General features: G+C 46.0%; 1 protein-coding gene across 8 annotated transcripts in view; it reads right to left on the reverse strand.

Annotated features, from left to right (window-relative positions):
* LOC135509495 (A-kinase anchor protein 13-like) overlaps positions 1–26,783 on the reverse strand; it is a 106,004-nt gene that overhangs the window by 30,830 nt on the left and 48,391 nt on the right. For all 8 annotated transcript variants that reach the window (XM_064930215.1, XM_064930213.1, XM_064930214.1 and 5 more), the window contains exons 6-9: positions 24,529–24,724; positions 21,901–24,211; positions 19,159–19,238; positions 3,529–3,616 (exon numbers count right to left, since the gene is read on the reverse strand). In XM_064930215.1, coding sequence (XP_064786287.1) covers positions 3,529–3,616; positions 19,159–19,238; positions 21,901–24,211; positions 24,529–24,724 — 2,675 coding nt within the window. The remainder of the gene's footprint in view (positions 1–3,528; positions 3,617–19,158; positions 19,239–21,900; positions 24,212–24,528; positions 24,725–26,783) is intronic.

The raw sequence follows: 26,783 nt of genomic DNA on the forward strand, positions 1-26,783 counted from the left end.
GTGTGTGTGTGTGTGTGTGTGTTGGAGTGTCAGTGTGTGTGTGTGTGTGTGTGTGTTGGAGTGTCAGTGTGTGTGTGTGTGTGTGTTGGAGTGTCAGTGTGTGTGTGTGTTGGAGTGTCAGTGTGAGTGTGTGTGTTGGAGTGTCAGTGTGTGTGTGTGTGTGTGTGTGTGTGCAGGGCTGTGGTGGTCACTAACATTTCATCAGCTGGTGATTGTCAAGCAAATAACTGCTGGTCTCATGGGAATTGACTGTTAATTAACATAAACACATTTAGCATCTCCTGGCCTCCACACATAGCCTTACAAGCCACTGATGCAGTCCTTTGGAACATCTACATTTTAAAAAGTCGAATAAAATCCATGTAATATAGCCTACACCATCACAATGAATCCATGATTTATTTTAGACAGGTCTAAAGAAACATGATATGAAGAAAAGGAACAAAGAAACAGAAAAGCATGCTCTGCGTTGTCCTTATGTTAGGTCCTGATCTGGCTATGCCATATGGCTGTGGGCTACACTAGCTCATTAAGCAGACAAGATTTGCTTAGAATTCCATAGCATTATTTTATAGTATGAAGAATACAATTAAAACATAGCTGAATAAAACAGAAAGGATATTTTCTCCAAATGATTTGAGGGAATGTGGCTATTCTATGTTGAGCGGTTAATAAAAAATAGGTACTCCTATATGCTGAATTTAGAGTTATTAATGTAACTTTAGTTGTTCTACAAACGGTGGGCTATATGTTTTGATTTTTAATACATTATAAGGCTGCATGATGAGGCTCCAATGATGATTTGAAAAATGTTGCTTGAAAGGCATGAGCTCTGCTTTGTTCTTTCACAGGCTGTACACACTACATCAGTCACTCATTAACAATTTGACAAGCACTTGATAATGCCTACAATTTCATGCCGGCATCCCCTGTGTGTGGCCATAATGCACCCTAAAAAAACTCAATGCATTTTGCGCTCGTTGTGCCCTCCGAATCACCTCTGTCACATGGCTCTCCGTCACGAGATCATGTCTTTCTCACAGGCTACAAGTGAAGACAGACACATCGGTTACGCAACTGAGCGCATCCTAATCTAATTCCGAGGTGCATATTGAAGATATTGGAAGAACTGTCCACATTTACTTTTCATCAGCCAACAAGATGTGTAGGCCTAACAAACAGCAAAAGCACTAGCCTATGTCAATCTACTATCCCCCATAGCACAAGAATCAACCTATTCTGTTCTCTGAGAGAAATAAATATTAAAAACATAGTCTGGGACAGTTATGGGATGCGATAGATCCCAAATTAATACAACCACGAGCATCCCAAACATGTTTTACACAATGTAGCTGACGCAACAGATCAGAACGTTAAGCTTAAAATGTTGATAAACTATATAAACTATATAAACTATTTCTTCACATTATAAGTGCAGCAATGTGCACATGGCAGTAGGCTGTAAGCACAAATGTTCCATTAGTGGGAAAACACCATTATCAAAAGTGACCGCAAATGTGATTATTCATGTAATGCTTTTATTATAAAGGTGCATTTTAATGGTGAAAATGATTGTCCCCAAACTTAACTCACGTGCTGCTTATACATGCCAGTTAGGCTCTACAACCCTTGTAAAGTGGATTAATGTGCTTCATTTTAAGAAGTTATTTGGCCACTTTAGTTACATTAGATACAAACCGTATCAAAACGTATAGGCCTATGGGCCAGGCTACATGAGGTGTGTGGCTATGATTAGAAAAAGTCGCAAAAAAAGGCAATGTTTCTTATGCTGGGCATCATTCATACGTGATAATATACAATTCACAATTGATAGGCTAATATTGTCACCCATCAGACTATTCTTGATTCAACCTTGTTTTACATATACTAAATAATATATGTGTGACATTTTGTTATGATTTAGAATGGACCATTATCATTCACCTGTATCGAAACCGGGGCAGCGGAAACATAAATGTAATCTATGCACTTAAATAGCAAATGGAGGACTCTTTTCCTGTGGTTAATTTTCATGCCAGCCAGGTAGGCTATACTCCTGTTGTAAAGAGAAGCAATGTGCTTAATATTAGGAAAGTTGAGAAATAAAGGTAGTAAGCCTAGCCTATAGAAAGCTGATCCTCTTTTTAGTAGAGGCCATCACTGTTTTCTCACGCAATTGCACAGCCTACAGAAACATTGTGCAACATGAGCTCTAGGGCTCTCATTAAGTGTTTGATTAGATTTTTGATTACATTTGCATTAATGTCAGAGTGATTAGAAGAACAATAGAGTGCTGAGTACCAGGAAGTTAGCACGTTTGATAGGCTACTAATGACCCTCAGCAGCATCAGAGCTTGGAGAAGCCTAATTACCGGGACTAAACGGTCACATGGAGTTTGACTGCATAAAGACAGTGAAAAATAGGGCCAACTCAGATTGTCCATGTAGCCATTTTGTTAGCTATTAAGTTAGGGATAGAAGCTGTTCGGGGGCCTGTTGGTGTCAGACTTGATGCACCAGTACTGCTTGCTGTGCGGCAGCAGAGAGAACAGTCTATGGCTTGGGTGGCTGGAGTCTTTAAACATTTTTCCTGTGTCTTCCTTTCACATGATCAGGAAGAAAAACGAGCTGCGTTGCATTGATAGTTGCGATCCTCTTGGGTATGATGTTGATGACGTCAGATGCCGAAAAAATGATTAGTTCTTTTTTTATTTTAACAAGAAGAATTTTATTGTTTGAGTGGGTTGCTGTTTTGTCATTGTTTGGCCTAGCAACCAGAACGATGGGACTGGAAGCATCTCAAAGGGAGGGGACAAAGATACAGAGATGCTAAGGACAATGCAGTGGTATGGATACCTTTTAGAGCTATGATGGCAACTGATCTCTGCACAGATGTGAACGCTAGTCTAATTCCTATGACATAAGGTATTTCCTTTCAACTGATCTCTGCACAGATGTGAACACTATCTTCTTCAGACATCAAAGGTGGTAGGGTTGCACAACATGCTAACCTAGTCTACAGGTACGAGATGCATTGACTGATGCTATGGGGACACATGGTACCATAGGGATAGAAGTCCAGATGAAAGCAGATCCATGCCATGCCATCCCTATCTTATCTGAATCAATGACCTTGCCATTTTAAGCCTTTCACTACTCTTACAGAGAGCTGCTCTCTTCTCTACAGTACATCTCAATCCTCTGAAATTAAGTTACAACCTGGTCTTTCCAACTGAGATCTTCCAGACATCAAATTATATTCTGACATGTGCTCTTCCATGATCCAAGCAAGGACCTCCATACCCCTGACAACCCTCCCAATCTTCATTTCTGCTCTTCTCTATCTCATATAACCTGTATGATAACTGACTGCCTGGCAGAAATAAACTGACTGGGATTGGTCAAGACAAACTATTCTGAAGAGTTATTTTACTCTGCTGTCCCCATAGGAGAACCCTGTTTGGTTCTGCCAAAGAACCCTTTTAGGTTCTAGATAGCACATTTTTTCATCATCATATTTTGACTTACCTGTGGATTCTGTTATGGTAGTCTTCACCTGTAATGTAGGATCAGTGCAGGGCTGGGCAGGGTAGAATGTCTCCTTCTCTCTGTGGATCTAGAAACAAAAATGGGATCAACAAGACCGAACCTATACAACAGATGTCTTTAGTAAAGTAGCGGTAAGCATATTTTTTGGGTGAAGAAACAAAATGACTACTGAATATACACCAACCGCAAGTTTTCTAAGTACTTTCTATTTTCAAAAACCTAAGAATCTGGGAAGAATTCCTAGTATTCTCAACCATGCTGTCTTGGCAGGTTGGTGTTATAGAACAGTCAGACAGATATACAATAGTATCAGTCTCAGGACATTAATATTGATGGCCTCTACTTTGGAAGACCCAAACCTACCACAGAACACAGAAGACCTACCACAGAACACAGAAGACCTACCACAGAAAACCTACCACAGAACACAGCAGACCTACCACAGAACACAGAAGACCTACCACAGAACACAGAAGACCTACCACAGAACACAGAAGACCTACCACAGAAGACCTACCACAGAACACAGCAGACCTACCACAGAACATAGAAGACCTACCACAGAACATAGAAGACCTACCACAGAACACAGAAGACCTACCACAAAGCACAGCTTTGCATAGAAGAAGAAGAAAATGCATGTTTGCAGGTAGAGAGAATCTAATCACGTGAATGAAAGACCATAAACAGTGTGACTGTGTGCCTCGATCTGACTCACCAGGCCCACATCTGGCCTATTCCCTGGGCCCAGGTCTGCTACAGTCAGTAGGCTCTCTCTCTCTGTGTCTGGAACTGGCTGTGTTGAGCTCTAACTGCTGCTCACCATACGTGCTGCTGCTGGGATTTTGGACCGGGAGTCGGAGAGGAATTCTGCCCACATGTAAACATCAGGCCTGATTGACATTCAGCTGACAGCTGCTAGCAGTCTGAGGCTCTAGGCCACACTGGGCACCCAGGGAGCTGTTGTTGTGAGGGCTTAAGTGCCTTGCTCAAGGGCACAACAGCAGGCAATGGCATCTAGGCGGACCCAGGATTCAAACTGGCAACTCTCAGGTTGCTGGCTCGCCTCTCTGACCTCTGGGCTACCTGCCGCCTCATGATCAGTGTTCACTGTTCAGATGGCAGTAAGAACAGAATGGAGGAGGAAGAACACCACCCAACCCTCAGATAAAAACAAAGAGACTGAAAAGAGAAGAACTATTACTTTTTCTAGTAGATGCCCTTATTAAAACCCAAATACATTAGTTGAATATTTCAAGAGTTACAATACGGTAAATACAACAACCACACCTCTCTAACTCCAACACCTCTCGAACTACAACAACTACACCTCTCGAACTACAACAACTACACCTCTCGAACTACAACAACTACACCTCTCCAACTACAACAACTACACCTCTCCAACTACAACAACTACACCTCTCCAACTACAACAACTACACCTCTCCAACTACAACAACTACACCTCTCCAACTACAACAACTACACCTCTCCAACTACAACAACTACACCTCTCCAACTACAACAACTACACCTCTCCAACCACAACAACTACACCTCTCCAAAAACAACAACTACACCTCTCCAACTACAACATCTCTCTAACTACAACAACAACATCTCTCTAACTACAACCACACTTCTCTAACTACAACAACCACACTTCTCCAACTACAAAAACTACACATATCCAAAGACAACAAATACACCTATCCAACTACAACAACTACACCTTTCCAACTACAACAACTACACCTCTCCAACTACAACAACTACACCTCTCCAACTACAACAACTGCACCTCTTCAACTACAACAACCACACCTCTCTAACTACAACTACACTTATCTAACTACAACAACCACACTTCTCTAACTACAACAACTACACCTATACAACTACAACAACTACACCTATACAACAACTACACCTATCTAACTACAACTACACCAACTACACCTCTCTAACTACAACAACCACACCTCTCTAACTACAACAACTAAACCTCTAACTACAACAACCACACTTCTCCAACTACAACAGCTACACTTCTCTAACAACAACAACTACACTTCTCTAACTACAACAGCTACACTTCTCCAACAACAACTTCACTTCTCTAACTACAACAACGACACTTCTCTAACAACAACAATTACACTTCTCCAGGGAGGGGTTTATTGAGAATGAGGACAGAGAGTAGATTCCATGAGGACAGAGATTAGATTCATACAGCTCACCGTCTGTTCCTCATCATCCATCATCAGCCCCAGACATCACACCCATTGGCAGACCACTCATCACGTGATCAGGTCGCCAACTACAGAGCCAATCTTCCCACGCCTTGTACATGTGTTCATGTACGTGTGTTTGTAATAAGTGTGTGTGTGTGTGCCTGCTTGCGTGTGTGTGTGCGAGTGTGTTTACATGAGTGCATATGTGAATGTACTCGTGCATGCAAGTGTGACTGCACGTTTGTGTGTGTATGTTGAGGTGTCTGTGTGTGTATCCAGGAAATTCTCCCCTCACACACACGGCTGCTGATACAGGGCCTTATTGTTCCGCCCCTGCTCAGAGGGACAGGGTCTCAGTGTCGTGACACAGGGGGGGTGTGGGCGTCGCCCCTCTCTGTGTCCGTCCAATCACACACAGCTGCTGCTGCTCAGAACCAGACCAGGGTGACAATACGGACAAGTGAACTTGAGATATTGTCCTCTCAGACCACACAATGGCTTTATCACAATTCACAACCCATGGTCAGATAGACAGACATTTACATTTACATTTAAGTCATTTAGCAGACGCTCTTATCCAGAGCGACAGACGACCCACAATCACTTACAGATTACCCACGTCAGAACATAAGCATGGTTTATCACAAAACAGAGGATACTTTAAGGCCTTTCCCTTTCCTTTATCGCCTATAGATGGCCTTAGTGTTGACTAGGCTTGGGGAGGTATACTGTATATACCGTATACAGGGGTATTTGGAAAAATGTAAATTACCGTCAAAAGTATTTATTTTTAAGTTTAAATACATTTGAATATTTGTAGCTACTTTTTAAGTTATTACCTGCAGTCAACTTGTGCAATTTCTTAGGATATAAAGCAGATTTCGTTCTTCATTTCACCTGTCACAAATATTATGAAGCTTACTGTAGTTCCCCAGTTGAGCCAGTCACGGGTTTGTTTGGAAATAGCACAACAGGAGAACGCGTTAGCACAACAGGAGAACGCGTTAGCACAACAGGAGAACATGTAAGCGCAACAGGAGAACGCGCTAGCGCAACAGGAGAACGCGCTAGCGCAACAGGAGAACGCGCTAGCGCAACAGGAGAACGCGCTAGCGCAACAGGAGAACGCGCTAGCGCAACAGGAGAACGCGCTAGCGCAACAGGAGAACGCACTAGCGCAACAGGAGAACGCGCTAGCGCAACAGGAGAACGCGCTAGCGCAACAGGAGAACGCGTTAGCGCAACAGGAGAACGCGTTAGCGCAACAGGAGAACGCGTTAGCGCAACAGGAGAACGCGTTAGCGCAACAGGAGAACGCGCTAGCGCAACAGGAGAACGCGTTAGCGCAACAGGAGAACGTGTTAGCGCAACAGGAGAGCGCGCTAGCGCAACAGGAGAACGAGTTAGCGCAACAGGAGAACGCGTTAGCGCAACAGGAGAACGCGTTAGCGCAACAGGAGAACGCGCTAGCGCAACAGGAGAACGCGTTAGCGCAACAGGAGAACGCGTTAGCGCAACAGGAGAGCGCGCTAGCGCAACAGGAGAACGAGTTAGCATAACAGGAGAACGCGTTAGCGCAACAGGAGAACGCGCTAGCGCAACTGGAGAACGCGCTAGCGCAACTGGAGAATGCGTTAGCGCAACAGGAGAACGCATTAGCACAACTGAAGAACATGTAAGCGCAACGGGAGAAAGCGTTAGCGCAACGGGAGAACGCGTTAGCGCAACAGGAGAACGCGTTAGCGCAACTGGAAAATGCGTTAGCGCAACAGGAGAACGCGTTAGCACAACTGAAGAACATGTAAGCGCAACAGGAGAACGAGTTAGCGCAACAGGAGAACGCGTTAGCGCAACAGGAGAACGCGCTAGCGCAACTGGAGAATGCGTTAGCGCAACAGGAGAACGCATTAGCACAACTGAAGAACATGTAAGCGCAACGGGAGAAAGCGTTAGCGCAACGGGAGAACGCGCTAGCGCAACAGGAGAACGCGTTAGAGCAACAGGAGAACGCGCTAGCGCAAATGGAGAATGCGTTAGCGCAACAGGAGAACGCGTTAGCGCAACAGGAGAACGCGTTAGCGCAACTGGAGAATGCGTTAGCGCAACAGGAGAACGCATTAGCACAACTGAAGAACATGTAAGCGCAACGGGAGAAAGCGTTAGCGCGCGGGAGAACGCGCTAGCGCAACAGGAGAACGCGTTAGAGCAACAGGAGAACGCGCTAGCGCAAATGGAGAATGCGTTAGCGCAACAGGAGAACGCGTTAGCGCAACAGGAGAACGCGTTAGCGCAACAGGAGAACGCGTTAGCGCAACTGGAGAATGCGTTAGCGCAACAGGAGAACGCGTTAGCACAACTGAAGAACATGTAAGCGCAACGGGAGAAAGCGTTAGCGCAACAGGAGAACGCGCTAGCGCAACAGGAGAACGCGTTAGCGCAACAGGAGAACGCGTTAGCGCAACAGGAGAACGCGTTAGCGCAACTGGAAAATGCGTTATCGCAACAGGAGAACGCGTTAGCACAACTGAAGAACATGTAAGCGCAACGGGAGAAAGCGTTAGCGCCTCAGGAGAACGCCCTAGCGCAACAGGAGAACGCATTAGCGCAACAGGAGAACGCGTTAGCGCAACAGGAGAACGCGTTAGCGCAACAGGAGAATGCGTTAGCGCAACAGGAGAACATGTAAGCGCAACGGGAGAAAGCGTTAGCGCAACAGGAGAACGCGTTAGCGCAACAGGAGAACGCGCTAGCGCAACAGGAGAACGCGTTAGCGCAACAGGAGAACGCGTTAGCGCAACAGGAGAACGCGCTAGCGCAACAGGAGAACGTTTTAGCACAACTGGAGAACGCTTTAGCACAACGAGCACGACTTCAGCCAGAAGTCAAAGACCTCTGGATTAGTTCTCTCTACAGTTGCCATTTTTCCCTGTGCTTTCTTCTAGTGTTTTTTTCCTTCAGAAAAGCATACATCAACAACTTTGTTAATTTGCACAATTTCACTTTCGCTTGTAAATGTCCCCACTCACCGAAAATTACATTCGGTAGCTACAAGCTACGCTTATATATATATATATATATATATATATATATATATATATATATATATATATATATATATATATATATATAACTTTATGAGTTGGATTTGCCTGTCTTTGCAATTAGGTCATGTTCGTTTTTAATCTCGTTAGCATTTAGCTAACAGCGTATGCGTGATTTTGCAATTAGTTTGTGCTAATTTTCAGAGCGACGGTAATCAAGAGATATGGAATACAGAACAGAACACATAAACCTCAGAGGTAGCTCAGTATATATTCGCTCCGAAGACTCAAACAGACACTATACAGTACATTCTCAAAAAGGGCAGACCTGTAGGTTACGGGGTCAAAAATGATGAAGTATAAAATCCTAGTTCACTGTCTATTTGGTTTCCACCAGCAAGAAAAGAAAGCTCAAGAAGGTTGGGATATTTTTGTTATAGTGGAAATATATCAGTCAGTCAGTTATCTGTCTGGACTAAACGGTTTAGCAGCCAGAGTGGCCGGAGAATGAAACAGACAGTACAATGGAACTATTAAGAAACCCTGAACAAAGGATCCATTGGCTACTATGATTTATGACCTGACGATTAAGTTATGGAGTAATTCCACTGCTTTCTTGAGCAATAAAGACAAGTGCACTGACGTTCATTATTAGTGACAACTGACCTGATGGCAGAACTGATTGAGTCTTGTAAAAGTTCATTATATTTAAAAGCATTAAACTCATTAAAGACCATACGCATTTTTGTTATGCGTGCGTAAGAGAGAGAGAGAAAGAGAGAGAGAGAGGAGTGGGAAAGAGAAGGAGTGGGAGAGAGAACAAAGTCTATGTGTACATGTATCTCCTCTGTAGGGAATGTGAAAACATGTGGATTTCCCCAGGCTTGTGGTTAATTGTCTTTCCCCCACTAGTAGAATGTGGGGGCAGGGGGCTTCTTTACCAGGGTTCTGTACAGTCTTAAAGTGGCTAGTGGACAATGCACAAGGCCTCATTGATGGGCCTGCCTACAGCCCAGTGCAGCACTGAGCAGCCTCTGTGTGCCCTGCAGCGCTGGGCGGAGGGAGAACACTACACTCTTATCCTACAGAAGCAGACACACACACCAGACAAACACATGTAACGTACAATATAGAACACGTGTACATACCGTACACAACATGTTCAGGTACGGACACATTTCCCTTCTAATCCAACAATGGATAATAGTTTGTTTTTGTTCAAATCTATTTTATTCTATTCTACAATTGTCACTGGTACAAACATAGATGAGCACATGCATTTAGATCAGTCTCCAGTCTCCTGTGCTGCCTAGTAGATCAGTCTCCAGTCTCATGCACTGCCTAGTAGATCAGTCTCCTGTGCTGTCTAGTAGATCCGTCTCCTGCGCTGCCTAGTAGATCAGTCTCCTGCGTTGCCTAGTAGATCAGTCTCCTGCGCTGCCTAGTAGATCAGTCTCCTGTGCTGTCTAGTAGATCAGTCTCCAGTCTCCTGCGCTGTCTAGTAGATCAGTCTCCAGTCTCATGCACTGCCTAGTAGATCAGTCTCCTGTGCTGTCTAGTAGATCCGTCTCCTGCGCTGCCAAGTAGATCAGTCTCCAGTCTCCTGCACTGCCTAGTAGATCAGTCTCCTGTCTCATGCACTGCCTAGTAGATCAGTCTCCTGCGCTGCCTAGTAGATCAGTCTCCTGTGCTGTCTAGTAGATCAGTCTCCAGTCTCCTGCGCTGTCTAGTAGATCAGTCTCCAGTCTCCTGCGCTGCCTAGTAGATCAGTCTCCTGTGCTGTCTGGTAGATCCATCTCCTGCGCTGCCTAGTAGATCAGTCTCCTGCGCTGCCTAGTAGATCAGTCTCCTGCGCTGCCAAGTAGATCCATCTCCTGCGCTGTCTAGTAGATCAGTCTCCAGTCTCCTGCGCTGCCTAGTAGATCAGTCTCCTGCGCTGCCTAGTAGATCAGTCTCCTGCGTTGCCTAGTAGATCAGTCTCCTGCGTTGCCTAGTAGATCAGTCTCCTGCGTTGCCTAGTAGATCAGTCTCCTGCGCTGCCTAGTAGATCAGTCTCCTGCGTTGCCTAGTAGATCAGTCTCCTGCGTTGCCTAGTAAATCAGTCTCCTGCGCTGCCTAGTAGATCAGTCTCCTGCGTTCCCTAGTAGATCAGTCTCCTGCGCTGCCTAGTAGATCAGTCTCCAGTCTCCTGCGCTGCCTAGTAGATCAGTCTCCTGCGTTGCCTAGTAGATCAGTCTCCAGTCTCCTGCGCTGCCTAGTAGATCAGTCTCCTGCGCTGCCTAGTAGATCAGTCTCCTGCGCTGCCTAGTAGATCAGTCTCCTGCGCTGCCTAGTAGATCAGTCTCCTGCGCTGCCTAGTAGATCAGTCTCCTGCGCTGCCTAGTAGATCAGTCTCCTGCGCTGCCTAGTAGATCAGTCTCCTGCGCTGCCTAGTAGATCAGTCTCCTGCGCTGCCTGGGAAAAGGAGATGATCAGCTATAAATGGATACATGTGGGTAGAGAAGGAAGCCCCTGGTGAAAAGAAACCCAATATAACGAATGGCAGACTTCAGACTTGCACTTTCCACAGTGACAGCCAATGTCTGGCATGACTCAGAGGCACAGCAAGGGAGAGGAATGTCCTTGGAGAGAGCTACATTTAAGTGCTTTGCTACAGTACTTACAGTGCAGACAGAAACAACAACACTCCCAAGCTTAATTTAGGCCCAAACAATCAATACACGCCCTTGGAATAGGTGGAGTTGTTCTGAAGCAGAGACAAGAGCTGGAGAAAAACATTTCAGACATGTTTTCTCCCAGGAGTTGGACTCGAGAGACGCTCTACCCTCGTCTATCTGTCACCAAGTTCACTCTGCCCTCCTCGCCCTTCAGGGAACACAACACACAGCCTGAGAGGGAGGACCAAGGCTAAGGAAGGGGAGATTTGATCTGACCACAATTCTTCTTCATTTTTGGGGTGGAATTGCAATAGGGCCATCTAATATGGACCATCTTGTCTATTCGCTTTGAAATCTAACAAACCTGTGCATAATGACATCCTTTAGGAAGAAGTCCTCTTACGCAGATCTCTTCCCCTCTGTATTGAAGCCATCCAAATCTAGTCCAGCCTCATGCCTGTCCAAAACAAGTCTGGCCTGGATTCTGACACCCAGAGATGATGGAGAGCAGAGGGGAGAATTCCCAGGTCCCATGCCCAAAGATAGAGCCTGACGCCTGGCCCCAGAGATGCAGCCTGGCCTCTTATCGCAAACCTCACATCCACAGGCCACTCTACTCTGTCCAAGCGCTCCAACATGCTCTGCTGTTCTGCTTTGGTCTGGGCTCTCTCAGATACAGATACAGTGCCCTTCCTTACCAGTACATATACACACATATATATATATATATTCACCAACCCAGAGCCCACATCCCACATTCCACTGGAATTCCAGTGCTGTTCCCAGTCCCACCCAGCTAAAGTACAGAGAGATGCTCAAAGCGGTGGTGAAGACATGCTGAAAATATGACTTAAACCTGAGCGGTTTGGTGGAGCACTTGAGGCAAAACCGATCAAAATCAGATATGGTGCCACTAGTAATAGACAACATTTGGAGACAGAAAACAGACAGGAATTTACACAAAGTTTACATAAATGATATACAATCCTGACACGCAGACAGCAGAATATACATCACATTCAGAATCCTAGCATTGTATTCCGTGACTCACACTTTGCACACAGACGAAGTGTCATCCAAAGTAAACAGAGGGAGAAAGAGGAGAGGAGGAGGGAGCGAGAGGAGACAGAGAAAGAAAGAGAGAGGGAGAAAGAGGGAGAGAGAGGAAATGAGAGAGAGAAAGAGAGAGAGAGAGAGAGAGAGAGAGGGAGAGAGAAAGAAGAGAGAGAGAAAGAAAGAAAGAGAGAGGGAGAGGAAATGAGAGAGAGAAAGAGAGAGAGAGAGGAAGAAAGAAAGAGAGAGAGAGAAGAGTATGGACCACTTCCTGAGATTTGGCCAGCAGGCCTTCATTCTCCATCCAAAGACAAAGTCCACCCTGAGAGCACACTGCTCAGGGCTACTAACGGCTCACAAACACTCCACACCTCCTGAGCACACACTGAAGAACGGCTAAAAATGAGACACATCCGGACAAATACTAACACACACAAAGAGAGTAAATGACTCTTCCGTGACACGAAAGGTGACAGTCATCTTCCCAGTGTAGATGTGGAATCTCAGTTGTTACCACGAGGATACAGCGGAGACGAAAGGCTCGATGAAAACACGTCATGAAATTTGCTAAGATAACCTACAGCCTGTTTTTTTTTGTTGGTCTCTTCCACGACCACATCCACAGGCATAGAGCGCTCTCTCACACATGTGGCAAGTAAAAAGATTCTCTGTCCATTCGTACCTTTATCAAAACGACATCCACTGTTCTCTCCCCCTTTCCACGCAGACTATACCTCCGCTTGTGTCGCTCGTACATCTTTCCAGGCAGTGAAAAGTAGTGGTTATTAACAGAAAGGAGCTAGATTCCAACATGAAGCTCAGGCTTGTGGAGTCCTTTGTGAAGTTTAGGGGAAATGAGCAACTCTTCCCACATCTGCTCGCAGAACCAGCCCCTCAGTCTGACCCTCCCTTCTTTTCCTTCTCTCTCTCTCACACACACACTCCTCCCTCCTCTCCTCTCTTTCACTGACATTTTTTTCTCTCTCTCCTCTCCCCTATTCATCTCTTTCCATTTTCTGTTCAATTTCAACTCCTCTTATCCTCTCGTCAATCTGCATCTATTTCCTCCCCCCCCCGTTCCTCCCGTGTGGCGACGAGTTGAACAGCTGTACCCAGTGGGTGCTGTGATGCTGAGCGGCAGGGAGAGAGTGTCTATGGAAACAGGCTGATAAGGCAGACAGCCACGAGAGAAGCCACTGTGATGCATGACCTGCATGCAGGCTGGCTCCAGAAGAGGGAAGCTCTCCTACACACAGTGAGGAGCAACAGATCAGATAAACTATGACTAGAGACATAGTCAACTGCTGTTGCTTGTCCCATAGGTTTGATGAAATAACACTGCTAATAAGGACAATACCTTTAGGAATTAATATCATACGTCTTCTATTGAGTACAAACATAGGTCCTCGTGATGAAAAACACCCCAAGCGTATCACTTAGAATTGGAATCTCAATGCGTGTAACATGTTCTCAAACAGTGGGTGTCCCAAAGCAGAGGAGAAAGCAGAAGTGTCCTCTGTGTGAAACACTTGAGCAGGGGAAAAAAACTCCACATCTGCAGACAGTCATCAATGGAACGGACAAACAGTTGGAACCATGGCAACCATTACAAACTGTCCACATGACGCACAGAGAGAGATAGAGATAGAGAGAGCGGGGGGGGGGGGGTGAGAGGGGGAGAGAGAGGGGTAGAGAGAGAGAGCGAGAGAGAGAGAGGGTTGGGGCTCAGTCGGTCCTAACACGTCTGGGCAGCTTAGTGGAACTAAAGACAACCCCTGGAAACAAGAGCAACTTGCCCCAATTCCTACTATTCCCCAGGGCACACGGCTTGTAACATTATGAGAGGAAAACAACAGACCCAGATACATGGCATGCTAATCATGTTTAGGGGACTTTTCTAAAATGGCAATTGTCATTGGATAAAACCACTACGGAGGAGGAGGGGGGGGGGTTAATCAACACTTCCTGATATCTTCCAGCCTCTCTTTGTGCTAACCAAGGACTGGCTTCTATTCTCATACTGTACAACCACTGTGCCACAACCACAACAAACCCTCAACCCACGTCTACCGTAAATAACAACCTATTCCAAATAGCGAAGAATGCAGAATTCTCTGAAAGCAACCTAAGAGTCTCTGAAAGCAACCTAAAACAAGGTTGTATGACAAAATGTCAATAAGTGTACCATGTTACGTGCTGCCTACTCAGTAAACATAGTGGTGTGGGTGAAGCATGTGAGATCCTCCACTGAGAGAAGGATCAATCGACATAAAAGGCTGTGGGTCAGGGTGAGTTCAGAGAGGTGGTTGAAGGGAGGGGGGCGCTCCGTGAAGGGCCCTTTGTAAGGCCCTGATGCATACAAACAGAGGGTCTGAGCCTGAGCACCTATGGAGTTCTGGGCTGGTATCGGACCTGTAGTCAACAGGACCTAGGTAGGTAGGTAGGGGGGTAGAGAGGGAGGAGAGAGAGAGAGAGAGAGAGAGAGAGAGAGAGAGAGAGAGAGAGAGAGAGAGAGAGAGAGAAACTGCACGGTTGCGTGTGTCCTCATATCCTGCTGTACAACTACAGAGGGAGGGGAAGTGAAACCAGAGAGGAGGATGAATGGGAAAGAAGAGGGACGTGGGTAAAGAGACACACAGACAGCCAGACCCACCCTTGTCAGGTTCAGTGAGCGATGAACAGACTCACTGAAGAATTCACCGCAACTAGCTACCCCCTGCTTCCCCCCAAACCAAAACAATATGGAGGAAAATATCCTTCCTTTTATGCACTGAGCAGCCTCAGGACCTACAGTGCCCAGGCAGCCCATTCCACTGCAGTAGGGAAGCACATTTATAATCATGCTTGGTTTGGTAACCTGTGAAAACTCGAAAATCATAAACCATCACAATTCCTGACTAGAATGCAGGCTTGTCAAGCACGCCTCTGCAAGATTAAGACAGGCAATATATTACTGAACCAAACTTTCTGGCAAAAATATGTTTTTTTATGTAATCTGTATTTTTCTTGTTAACCGTTTGAAATGTTGTACACATCGGGAGGTAGTTATACCAGAACACAACACTAGGGGGTGCCTGAGGACACACAGAGCTGGCAGGAACATTCATTATGGTTTTGGCAGGCAGCAGCATCACAGTCTGTCCTTATTACAGGACTTCCTCCTTTCCTGGCTGCTCTCTGCAGTTCTGTTTTACGAAGATTACTCAACTGTACCTCACACAAACTCATTGACACTGAAAGCTGTGTTGCATCATACAATTCAATTAACCAAACATTCTGCATCACACTTTACAGCAATGTAAATGTCGATGCTAATTCTGAACTGTAGTGCTCTACGTTGTTTTGTATACATTCTCCACTTATCTTTGAAAACTTTGGCCGTCAAACACGTTCAAACAGACCTCTGGTGCAGAGTCTGTGGACCAAAATGCGGCTCCAGTTGATGTTAGACTGCCCTCTACTGGCGACTAAGGCTAGCACCAAATTAGTATTCCATGCAGCTCCTCCCACTCTGTAACAGCTCACAGGTTGTCTCTCTGACAGGTTGTCATAATCAGCGAGGCGGACACCAATGACGTGATTCCATCAACAGAACAACGAGGAACACTGCTGGAGCAAACTGAATTAGACGGAAAGGATCTGAGAAATGGCATCTGCTTTCACTCTCACTGGCAGATATTTGTTTCAGGTGGAAGAGCACTGAGGCCCCGGCATGGACCTTCAACAGCTGCTAATAGGAAGACATGAATGAGTCCTGCACTGCACCCAATCTTCAGCTGTCTCATAGTCAATCAATCGCATTTATTTATGAAGCCCTTTTTTTTACATCAGCCGATGTCACAAAGTGCTGTACAGAAACCCAGCCTAAAACCCCAAACAGCCAGCAATACAGGTGTAGAATCACGGTGGCTAGGAAAAACCCTAGAAAGGACAGAACATAGGAAGAAACCTAGAGAGGAACCAGGCTCTGAGGGGTGGCCAGTCCTCTTCTGGTTGTGCAGGGTGGAGATTATAACAGAACATGGCCAAGATGTTCAAACGTTCATAGATGACCAGCAGGGTCATATAATAAATAATCACAGTGGTTGTAGAGGGTGCAACAGGTCAGCACCTCAGGAGTAAATGTCAGATGGCTTTTCATAGCCAAACAGTCAGTTACGGTATACATCATGTCAACAAACTCTGTTTCTATTTTCTAACTGACATTAAAAATCAGATGTACCCTGATCCTCGTACGAAGCACTGTGGTACCCACAGCCTTGGTTCCATCCAGTGTCTGACTCTGATAGACATTCAGAGAGTACACTACATTGCTTCTAACTGAAACTAGACTCAGTACGTTGAAAAAGATCTTCATAAAAGAGTTTTGAAATATTCTTCTCCTCTGAGACTGTGTGGTTTACGTGCCACAGACTTCTGGCTGTCTGGCTGGCAGGCTGTCTGGCTGGCTGTTGTGTTTGACCTGGTGAGCTTCTTATAAAAGACAGTCCTCCAGAGTTACAGTGTAATTCCTCTCAAAGGCTAATAATGAAGTACAGAGGGAGTCTGGCCAAGAGAGAGCTGTGACAGTGGCCCTGTCTACATGCCACTCTCCAGATAAGCAGCACAGCTTAGCCACATTCACAAGAGGGGGGTGAATTGCAGAACTAAATCACCACTGAACAATACACCTAATCCTTCATGCATGAAGACAATTATCATACCAGAAGAAAGTTGCCTGCAGATTGCGGCGTGATCACAACAGAGATATGACATGGCCAAAGCATTTCAGTATGACATCATCTCAGTCACATAGGCCCTGTGGACTATGCTGACAATTACGCACCACACAAAACAACCCAGGAAAATTGTAGAGAATCACAAAAGAAAATCACAGAGGATGCCTGCCCACAACTGCACGGTCAGTCCCTCACCATAACACAAGACCTACTATACAATAGGTCACTTTTCAGAACCAGGTAGTCAGAAACAGAGAATGACCACGGTAGGAAACAATATGGCTTCCCATAGGAAAAGGTGTGCTTCTAGAGCTGCGTGGGAGGGCAGTGCCCTGACCTGCTGGTGTGGATGTCTCCTACTGCTAATCAGACACTTCCTTCCTTCCTCTCTGTCTTCACACTGCTGCTGCAGCTACCGTCAGTGGGACTGTGTTATCTCTGCCTCCCTCTCTACGGCTTGTTTCTCACCCATCATATCACTCCTCTCAGGGGAGAGAAGAGACGGTGAGGTCATCTTTTATTTCTCTCTCCTCCTGGTTAAACAGGGTAGGGCACACACACACAAACACACACGCACGCACACACACGGTGAACCACGTGGCCACAGCTTTCCCATATCTGCCCACCTGACCTTTAGAAACAAGAGTTCAGCTTGTCAGGCCGAGAAGTGCGTCATGTTTGTACGGACTTTCCCAAAAGTGAAGGCAAACAACATGGGAAAAAAGGGTTCATTTAGTGAGGTCAGGTGGGATTGGCATGAAACAGCGATAAGATAATCGCTCCCCAAAAACAAATGATCTCCCAGTCATGAAAAATTTTACATCAATCAGACTATATGTGACTTCAACTGATTTGTGGGGACAGGAGTCAGAGTTTTACTCATGTTCCAAATCATTAGAGTACCAAGAGTTTTTCGATCTGTAAATTGATAAAAACATGAACGTGATATAATGATAATAATTATTATTGACTAGATGTATTACTACCATTACGCTGCTGTTCATTGATTATGGATTGCTTTTACATTTAGTATCTATTTATTCTGCTACTGGTCACTATTACTCCTGTTTACATCTACACTACCGTTCAAAAGTTTGGGGTCACTTAGAAATGTCCTTGTTTTTGAAAGAAAAGCACATTTTTTCTCCATTAAAATAACATCAAATTGATCAGAAATACATTGTTTATGTTGTAAATGACTATTGTAGCTGGAAACGGCTGATTTTGAATGGAGGCCCATTATCAGCAATTATCAGCAACCATCACTCCCATGTTCCAATGACACGTTGTGTTAGCTAATAGCTAAGTTTGTCATTTTAAAAGGCTAACTGATCATTAGAAAACCATTTTGCAATTATGTTAGCATAGCTGAAAACTGTAATGCTGATTATAGAAGCAATAAAACTGGCCTTCTTGAGACTAGTTGAGTATCTGGAGCATCAGCATTTGTGGGTTTGATTACAGGCTCAAAATGGCTAGAAACAAAGAACTTTCTCTGAAACTCGTCAGTCTGCACCCGCCACAAGGGTCGCTAGTGCGAGACGAGATAATGATATCCCCACCGGCCAAACCCTCCCTAACCCGGACAATGCTAGGCACGCTAGACTGCGACAGAGCCTGGGCTCGAACCCAGAGTCTCTGGTGGCACAGCTAGCACTGCGATGCAGTGCCACCCGGGAGGCCTTGGGGGTACTATTTAATGAAGCTGCCAGTTGAGGACTTGTAAGGTGTCTGTTTATATATATATATATATTTTATGTTTTCTATATTTTCTATAATTGTCCATACTATTACTACTATCACTGCATTCTTGGCAATGAGCTCTCAAAGTATCAACTTCACTGTACTGTTTTCCACATGTGCATGTGGCGAATAAACTTTGAAATATGAAACGTTAACTCACCAGTGTAGAGTCTTCCGTGTACGCGAGAGATTCCTTCTTTCCCTTCCCTTCTCCCTGGGCTGGACACATCGTGTCTTTGTCTGGGGAGTGATACAGTATGACACAGGTATGACACAGACATATACGCAACCTGACCGTTTGACCCTATGAACAAACTAACACAGAATCCTCTCCATGAATGAAAACTTCATTTCAACTCAAGTTCAAAATATGAACTCAAAAGAATGAATCATACCAGTCGTATCTAATGTATAAACAGCATAGGCCTTGACGACCGTTAGAAAAGCGACAATAAACAAGCTGCCATGCCATGAAGAGAGGACAATGATCTCTATTTATACTACATCAGTGTAGAATCAGAGGATCTATTCTGCTCCATATTCCCATCCAGACAGGAAAAGGCCTGGGTGTAGCCATGTGCTCACGGACTGCCAAGACGGGGAAGGCTCTGAGTGGAAGGATACCTTTATTTTCAGAGCCTGCTGTAAGGTCTAGAGAGATCATTGTACTGCTGCTTGGATACGTAAATACACACACACACACACACAGCCCCATTCACAATCACACAGCTCTCTAGATGACTGACATGGAGCCTTTGACCTTTTCAGACTGACTCAGGGACGAGAGGCCAGAGATAGGCTTGGGTGGTGTACCATATATATCTTATACCGGGGTATTTGGAAATAGCGTTTAAACAATTTCTCAGAAGTTTCTGGATAAATTCTCATATTTAAAGCTACTGAAATTGAAGTAAATCCCTGCAGTCAACTTGTTCTATAGGTTAGGAGATAAAGAAGATCAGAATCTTAAATTTACATCTGCCACATAATCTTTCATTATGAAGTTTACTGGTAATCCCCAGTCATGTGGTGTTTCTTTATAAGCACGCAACGATGAGAGACCAGAGCTCAGTCGCTCACTGTTGTGCAGCACACGTCAGGTGAACTACTTACAGTATGGAATTCACAACTAAATGTTTGCCAGCTAGACATCTTATAACTATTAAGTTAACGGGTTAAAATGTGCTACATTTTCTGCAGTTGTGCATTTTGTTTGCTTATTTAGTATCTAGTTAGCTATCTTGCTAAGTGGTTGGTTAGCTTCTTCCAAAATCCTAACAGCAGAAAAGCCCCTCCTGGATCAAGAGCCTTGTTGTCTAATATTTGTCTTGTGCTTGGAGTAAACTGCGAGTAGCATTTCTGTGCTCATTGTAAAACTTTATGAGTTGGGAAGTCTGTCCTGCAAATAGTTTAGGTCAGAGACTGTATAAAATGTTCACATTGCGCCCGTTAGCATTTAGTTAGCATCCTCTATGTAATTTCATATGTACTTATTAGCATTGCTAACCTTCGGATTACAGATGCTAACTGTTGTTTGAAAATAGCACCCCTGGTGTTCACTGCTGGTATTACAGAATATCCCGGTATGGCACAAGGTCTGTATGAAGGTATGACAATCTGGATACTGCCCAAGCCTAGCCAGAGTCTCATAAAATGTTTCTCCTGAAAATCAAGCATTCTACAATTTACATGGTGTAGCTGATAAAATGCGTTAAAAGTTAAATTTTAATATAATCTACTTCCTGTTCTGAGGTAAATATTCTGTGGTTCAACCTCCACAGAATGCCATGACAAATGACAGCCTATCCCCTTTTAGCAACGGTAAAAGCTCAGGCATAGCTGAACTAAATGGTCACATGCTCAGAGTCATAAGACAGTGTACTCACACAGAAAGGACGGTGCAGTTAAGAAAGATGTCAAAAATGCACACCAGGCCTGAATTTAGCAGCTGGGATATAAAGTAGGGGATATATAGTAAAGGGTTTATGTACATGAAAAGTGAGCTTCAGATTTTCCTCATGACCCAAATTTACTTGAATTTGAGCTTGTACTAACTACTGCAGCTGGACAATATGAACAAAAAAATTGATAAATTGACAATTCTTTGGCGATAATGATAAATCAACAACAGTAAACCTGTCATCCCCACGAATAATGCAGTGCCCCCCTTGGGCCAAGCAGTATGGTTTTGTAAATGCCGGCTCTCTATGGCACGACGCGTCATTCATCTAAATTTGAACAAAATCGGCCCTGTGTTCTTTGAGATGTTGTCTGTGGCTAACGTACAAACATGCTAAAGTACTAACGGACGGAGACAGATCCACAATCCCCTAACCAATTTCATTGTGGGGGGAAAAAACTAGAACAGTAGCTGCTTTTGAAAACGGTATTTTTCCCGCAATTGCATTTTAAGTAACGGTCATATGCTTGGAGCTTCTCCCCTCCTCTGAGCGCTGAGGGTGGCTCACTCACACAGCAGCCGGCAGCAGAACTGGGGCAGATACTTTGAATGCATGAGTCGACATAATGCATAGCTATTACCGTTGACCAAATAATGGTTGTAGAACAATCCACAGGAGCCCTGCGTAGCGAAAACCCTTGACATAAGCAAAATGCTTCGGTAGGAAGAAGGCAGTGTCCATGTCTGTCATTTTCATCTTCTCGTCCCAGCTCTACTAACTCATCAACTCAAATTGTATTTGTCACTTACGCCAAATACAACAGGTCTATAGACCTTACTGTGAAATGCTTACTTATGAATCCTTGATTGAAATGTTTCAAATAAATGGTTTATTCTTATTCATCTGCATTAATGAATCTATAGGTGAGCAAAGCAAAAGCATAGCAACATCAAGCCATGAAAAGGGACAGTTATCATTGTTTTCTCATTGTGTGGCCTTACCTTTCACAGACTTGTCAAGTGGTCTCAAAGCTTCAGAACACTCCACTTTAGTATCCAGCATTCTCTCACTCACTCCATCCAGGCTGGCCAGTGTGTCTGGGGACTGCAGGCCCAAGGACAATCCACCGTCTACTTCCACTGAGAAGCTGTGCTTCTCCTCACCCGGGCCTGTTTCACTGTCTAGCTCCGAGAGGGAAGTCAGCTCTGGACTCTGGGCCGTACCACTGTCAGAGTCACTGGCTGTATGTAAATCTGCAGGTGTGGCCGGTCTCTCTGGAATAGCCTCCTGATGTGTCAGCTCTGAGGATCTCTCTGGGGAGATAGTGGAGGAGGATGTGATGACCTCATCGCTCTGTCTGTCCACAGCCCTTTCATCATGTAACAACATGTCTGTCTGAGGGTAGGAGTCTCCACACTCTCTGCTGGCTTCTACACTCTCTCCCTGGGTCAGACTCAGGCCTGCTAGTCTGGCCTCCACCTCATTCTCATTCCCAGGTCTGGCTTCAGATAGGTCACTGCTCTCCTCTCCTTGTAGAAGATGAGGCTCATCCTCTCCCTTTGAGGGGTTCTTGTCCATCACATCCCCCTGTAACTCCCCAGGTGAGACAATAGGACCCCCATCCAAGGTAAGGGTCTCAGTGGGCTCAGAAACAGTGACCCCTGATCTTGGTGCAGTGTCTTTGGGTCCAGTCTGATGCTCACTATGGTTGTCAACAGCCTCCGGTACACGGCTTGCCTCCAGCATTGAATTGGAGTGGCATTGTTCTATGTTTGCTACAGCAGCTGCTACTGCTATGGTCACCACTGCTACAGCTGTGGCTGCTATCTCCTCCCTGCAAGGCAGAGAGTCTGCCTCTTCTAACGATGCCCACTGTATAGACACCTTCTTCTTTGCAGGGGTCTCCTCTCCTGTGACTGTCCCCTCTTCAGACAGTTTGTCCGCGGAGCAACTATCCGACTGGACGAGTTCCTCCTCCTCACGAGAGGGTTTGAGGTCTGTGACATCATCAGAGTGCTGTGGCCCCATGGTCCACTTCTCTACGCTCGATCTCTCTCCATCCTCAGTTGTCCTTCTGGCTGAGTCAGTGGACGCCTGTTCCTCCCATTCCTGCCCAGCCTCGTGGCCCTGGCTGTGGGCACCGTCCTGGTTATGCTGTGGTGGTGGTACCACTACCTCCACTGTGCCCTCCGCCGTCTGATCCAGGACCTGCTCACTGGGCTCTGGTGCTGTAACGCTACTGGGTCCGTGTGAACGGCTGCTCTCGCTTTCTCCCTCTGTCATACTGGGGCTCTGCTTCATGCTGTTTGTGTCAGTCTCTCCACTTCGGCTGCTGGCTGACTCAGTGCTACCGTTAGTCTGTTGGCCGGGGTTTCCTGCCTCTCTCTTTCTCTCGTGTGTACCGCCACAATCACCAACTCTTTCAGTCTCAGACCCCCGGCTGCTGTTATTGGCCAAATCCTGCTCCTCAGAATAACTCGTCAGCGCTGTGGTGATTTCCTGTCTTTGTTCGGGGTCTTGTGACTGTGCAGCCTGTGCCTGATGGCGGCTCACAGCTCCTGTCATTGTCTGCAGAGTACATTCAGAGGCGGCTTCCGCGTACTCCACCTCCACCTCGCCGCCATGTCCGTCATGCTGCCCGTTCTCCACGGGAACCCCAGCCTCTATCTGAGCCCAGGGTGCTCTACAATCGATCTCCTCGATGTTGTCAGGCTCCCCCTGCCTTTCCATAGTCTTTTGAGCCATCGTGTCCCCACAGCTGCTACTGCTGTTGACTGTACTCCTCTCCCCAGTCTCCAGGGGCCAATGCTTGTCTTCCGGGTATTCCGGGTGTTCCAGGGACTGTGCGTGGCCCATGGCTGGCGTAACCGTCGTCGGAAAAGCAGCAGCCTTCTTGCCCGTCTCAGTCTCTGCTCGCCTCTTCTCTCTCTCTTCCTTGTTCCTTTTACGACGCCCTGCCTTGCTGCTCTGCCTGGCAGTGATTACGCCTGTCCTCTCCCTATCAGCTTCCTCCTGCTGGTTTCCACAGGACGGTGTGCTGACAGCTGGAGTCTCACCCTCCCTCTTCCGCCGCTGTGCTGCAGCTTCACTTCTTTTATCTAACGCCTTCACAGAGTCCTTTACTGCTGCCTGAGCGGGGCCCGCCTCCCCTTCCTCTGGCTGGCCGTTCGGACAAGGCCACGCCCCTCCCGCGAGGTGGGCATGGCTCTGTTGGGGGTGTAAAGCTGTGTGCACTGACGTGTTGCTGATGCCGCCGGTTCCTGCTGTACTGTTTAGCTCGTCTGGTGACTGCTGCTGGAACACATGATCTTCCTACAGTACAAACAGAAACGCAGGGTGAATAATTGTCTCATTAATTAAACGTCAATTACACACATTATACATCACACATTACACACAGGGATCTTCACTTCGAGTCAAGATAAGACATGCACAAAATGTTCAGAGCAAACAAAAACCCACAGGTAACTTACAATAGGCTGGCTAGCTAGCCAGAAGATTTGATTCTGGGTTCTGAGATGACTTAGTGTATGAGAACACGGCAAGTAAGTCATAGTTCAAAGCAACAAAATGAGACAGCAGACAGAGTTGAACGCAGACGGAGTTAAATGCAGAGTTCTATAGCTCACCTTGTTGTCTCTGTGTGAGCGGATGAGTTTCTGTAGCTCCTCCACCTCTCCCTGCAGGCTGGGCGGAGTTTTCCCTGGCACCGTGTCCACCGTCAGGGTGTAGGTGTTCAGTCTAGGGTGGTGCTGCAGCGCTCGGCCTCCTGGGTAACACTGCCTCTCCTCTGCCTTTATCCGGGTGTCCGGCGAGGTCTCAACCCTGCTCAACACAAACAGAACACACCTGGTCAGAGCGGAGGTAGCCAAGGCACTCAGCACTGACTCAGCATTCAGCAGCACTACCTACGCCCATATTATAACAGCTATTGTGACCCACAGGTTCATTCCCAGGGAGATAAACCTTTCACCATTCCACCGCCGACCTCACCACCAAAACTGGTCAGCTTCATTGCTACTTCTATCTCAATCACAGAACTGGTATTTAATTAATTGTTCTATGATATCGGTGGAATTGAAAAAGTAAACGCCACTTCTCCCTTTCTAATCTCCTCCACCAGTGAAACCAGTTCTACTGAGTTACAAAGAGGAACAAAAAACAAAGAAAAGAGATCAAACATAGCTGTGCTAAAATGACGTTTTCTGCATGGACCTATTCTAAACGCCTCTTGTAATGGCTAAATCCTGGGAGGGGCTTTAGTAGTGTATTGTCCTGCGGACTCTGGGTGCAAGTCTCTCTCTGCCTGGGTTGAGTCATCTGTTCTACTCTCTCACAATGAGTGGAACTGACTCTAATCGACTCAGGAGTGATGATGTCACCACTGGTAAGCTCCGGTGAGAAGGACACAAAACCAAAACAATCTGATGGAAACAAAGGGCATGAGGGAGTCATTCAGTAAATGGATTGGATTAGTAAGATTCCAGCCCCTGGTGTCAGGAGTGCAGACCTGGGTTCAAATACTATTTGAAATCATTTCCAATACTTTATTCCATGCTTGATTGAGCTTGCCCGGCTTAACGGACCAATAGAATAGTTCCAAAACCCTGCTCCATATCCCACTCCAAGCAGGCTACAGCAAAAACTCAATGGTTGGAAATAGTATTTGAGCCTTGGTCTGCAGGAGCGATGAGATCAGAGGCTGTTCTCACCTGCCTCTTGGCGCTTGGTGCCAGCACAGGGCTGAATGGGTCTCCATGGCAACCCCCTAACATCATTCACCGGGGAATGAAAGGCAGGACACGGCACGGGGGAAGAACACAACAGAGCCACGTTGTGGGACCTGAGTAGGGAACCCGAATGCAGCCAGGACTAGGGTGAGAGAGCTTTTAACAACACACAGTTGCCATGAAGACGACTGTACTGTAAACGTTGGCTTTTTTATTCCTTTGTTAATGGTATATGACCTAACCAGCTTATTCCTACAGCCAGCGGGTGGAATGTACACAACTATGCTGTTGGGATTCAGCCATGACACCTAACTGTTCTCCTGTGCCAAATAAACAGCCGGATGTCCCTGACCTGAACTAATCCTGTCTCAGAGCATTTAACGTCAGAAGCCAGGTGACTCAATCTCTCCACTCCCAGCTTAACTCATTTCAGGAATCTTTCCACAACTCTCCCGAAAACAACACCGAACAACAGCCTCCCCAACGACACCAAGCAACACCAGAGAGATGAACATGGGTTGGTGTCTATGTGACTGGTGTAACTGTTACATGCAGACGAGGAAGCGCAGGAAGAGTGGGTACGGAGAAATCCCTGGTCTAGTCTAGTGAAAACAGTTGCTTTGTTCTCCTCTGTAACACACACAGTGCCTCTGAGGAGCTCCCGCTAGTGCTGCTCTCTCTCGCTCTCCTATGGTGATTGGGTTTCACAGCCTCCACCAAACCAGGTCGAAAGAGATCCGACAGAGACCGTTGACCCAGGGGACAGCAAAGCAGTCTGTGTGCCGCAGATAGAGAGACACCATGCGGTGTTGGGGTCTGAGAGTGTCCCTATGACCCAGTCTCTACTGGTCCACGCAGGTCCAGCATGTCCCTGTCTGGGACTAGGTGACATCTGAACCTCAATGTCATAGAGAGAGATAAGTGACCTCTGGTGAACTCTGTAATGAGGTCAACCATATGTGCTCAGCTGGAGAACAGATCAGCACTGTGTCACGGACGACACTGATGGTAAAAGCAGGTAATCAAACTGGTTTGGTGAGGTGCTCGTTGAGGCTGTGGCTGGGAGCAAATTATCTCTATCAGATAAACTGGAAATGCAGTTTCTATAGTAGTTCCATGAAACTACTGTTTCCCACCATCTTCACTACAATTTT

The sequence above is a fragment of the Oncorhynchus masou genome, chromosome 22 (genome assembly GCF_036934945.1).
Source record: "Oncorhynchus masou masou isolate Uvic2021 chromosome 22, UVic_Omas_1.1, whole genome shotgun sequence".
In the NCBI taxonomy this organism is placed as follows: Eukaryota; Metazoa; Chordata; class Actinopteri; order Salmoniformes; family Salmonidae; genus Oncorhynchus; species Oncorhynchus masou.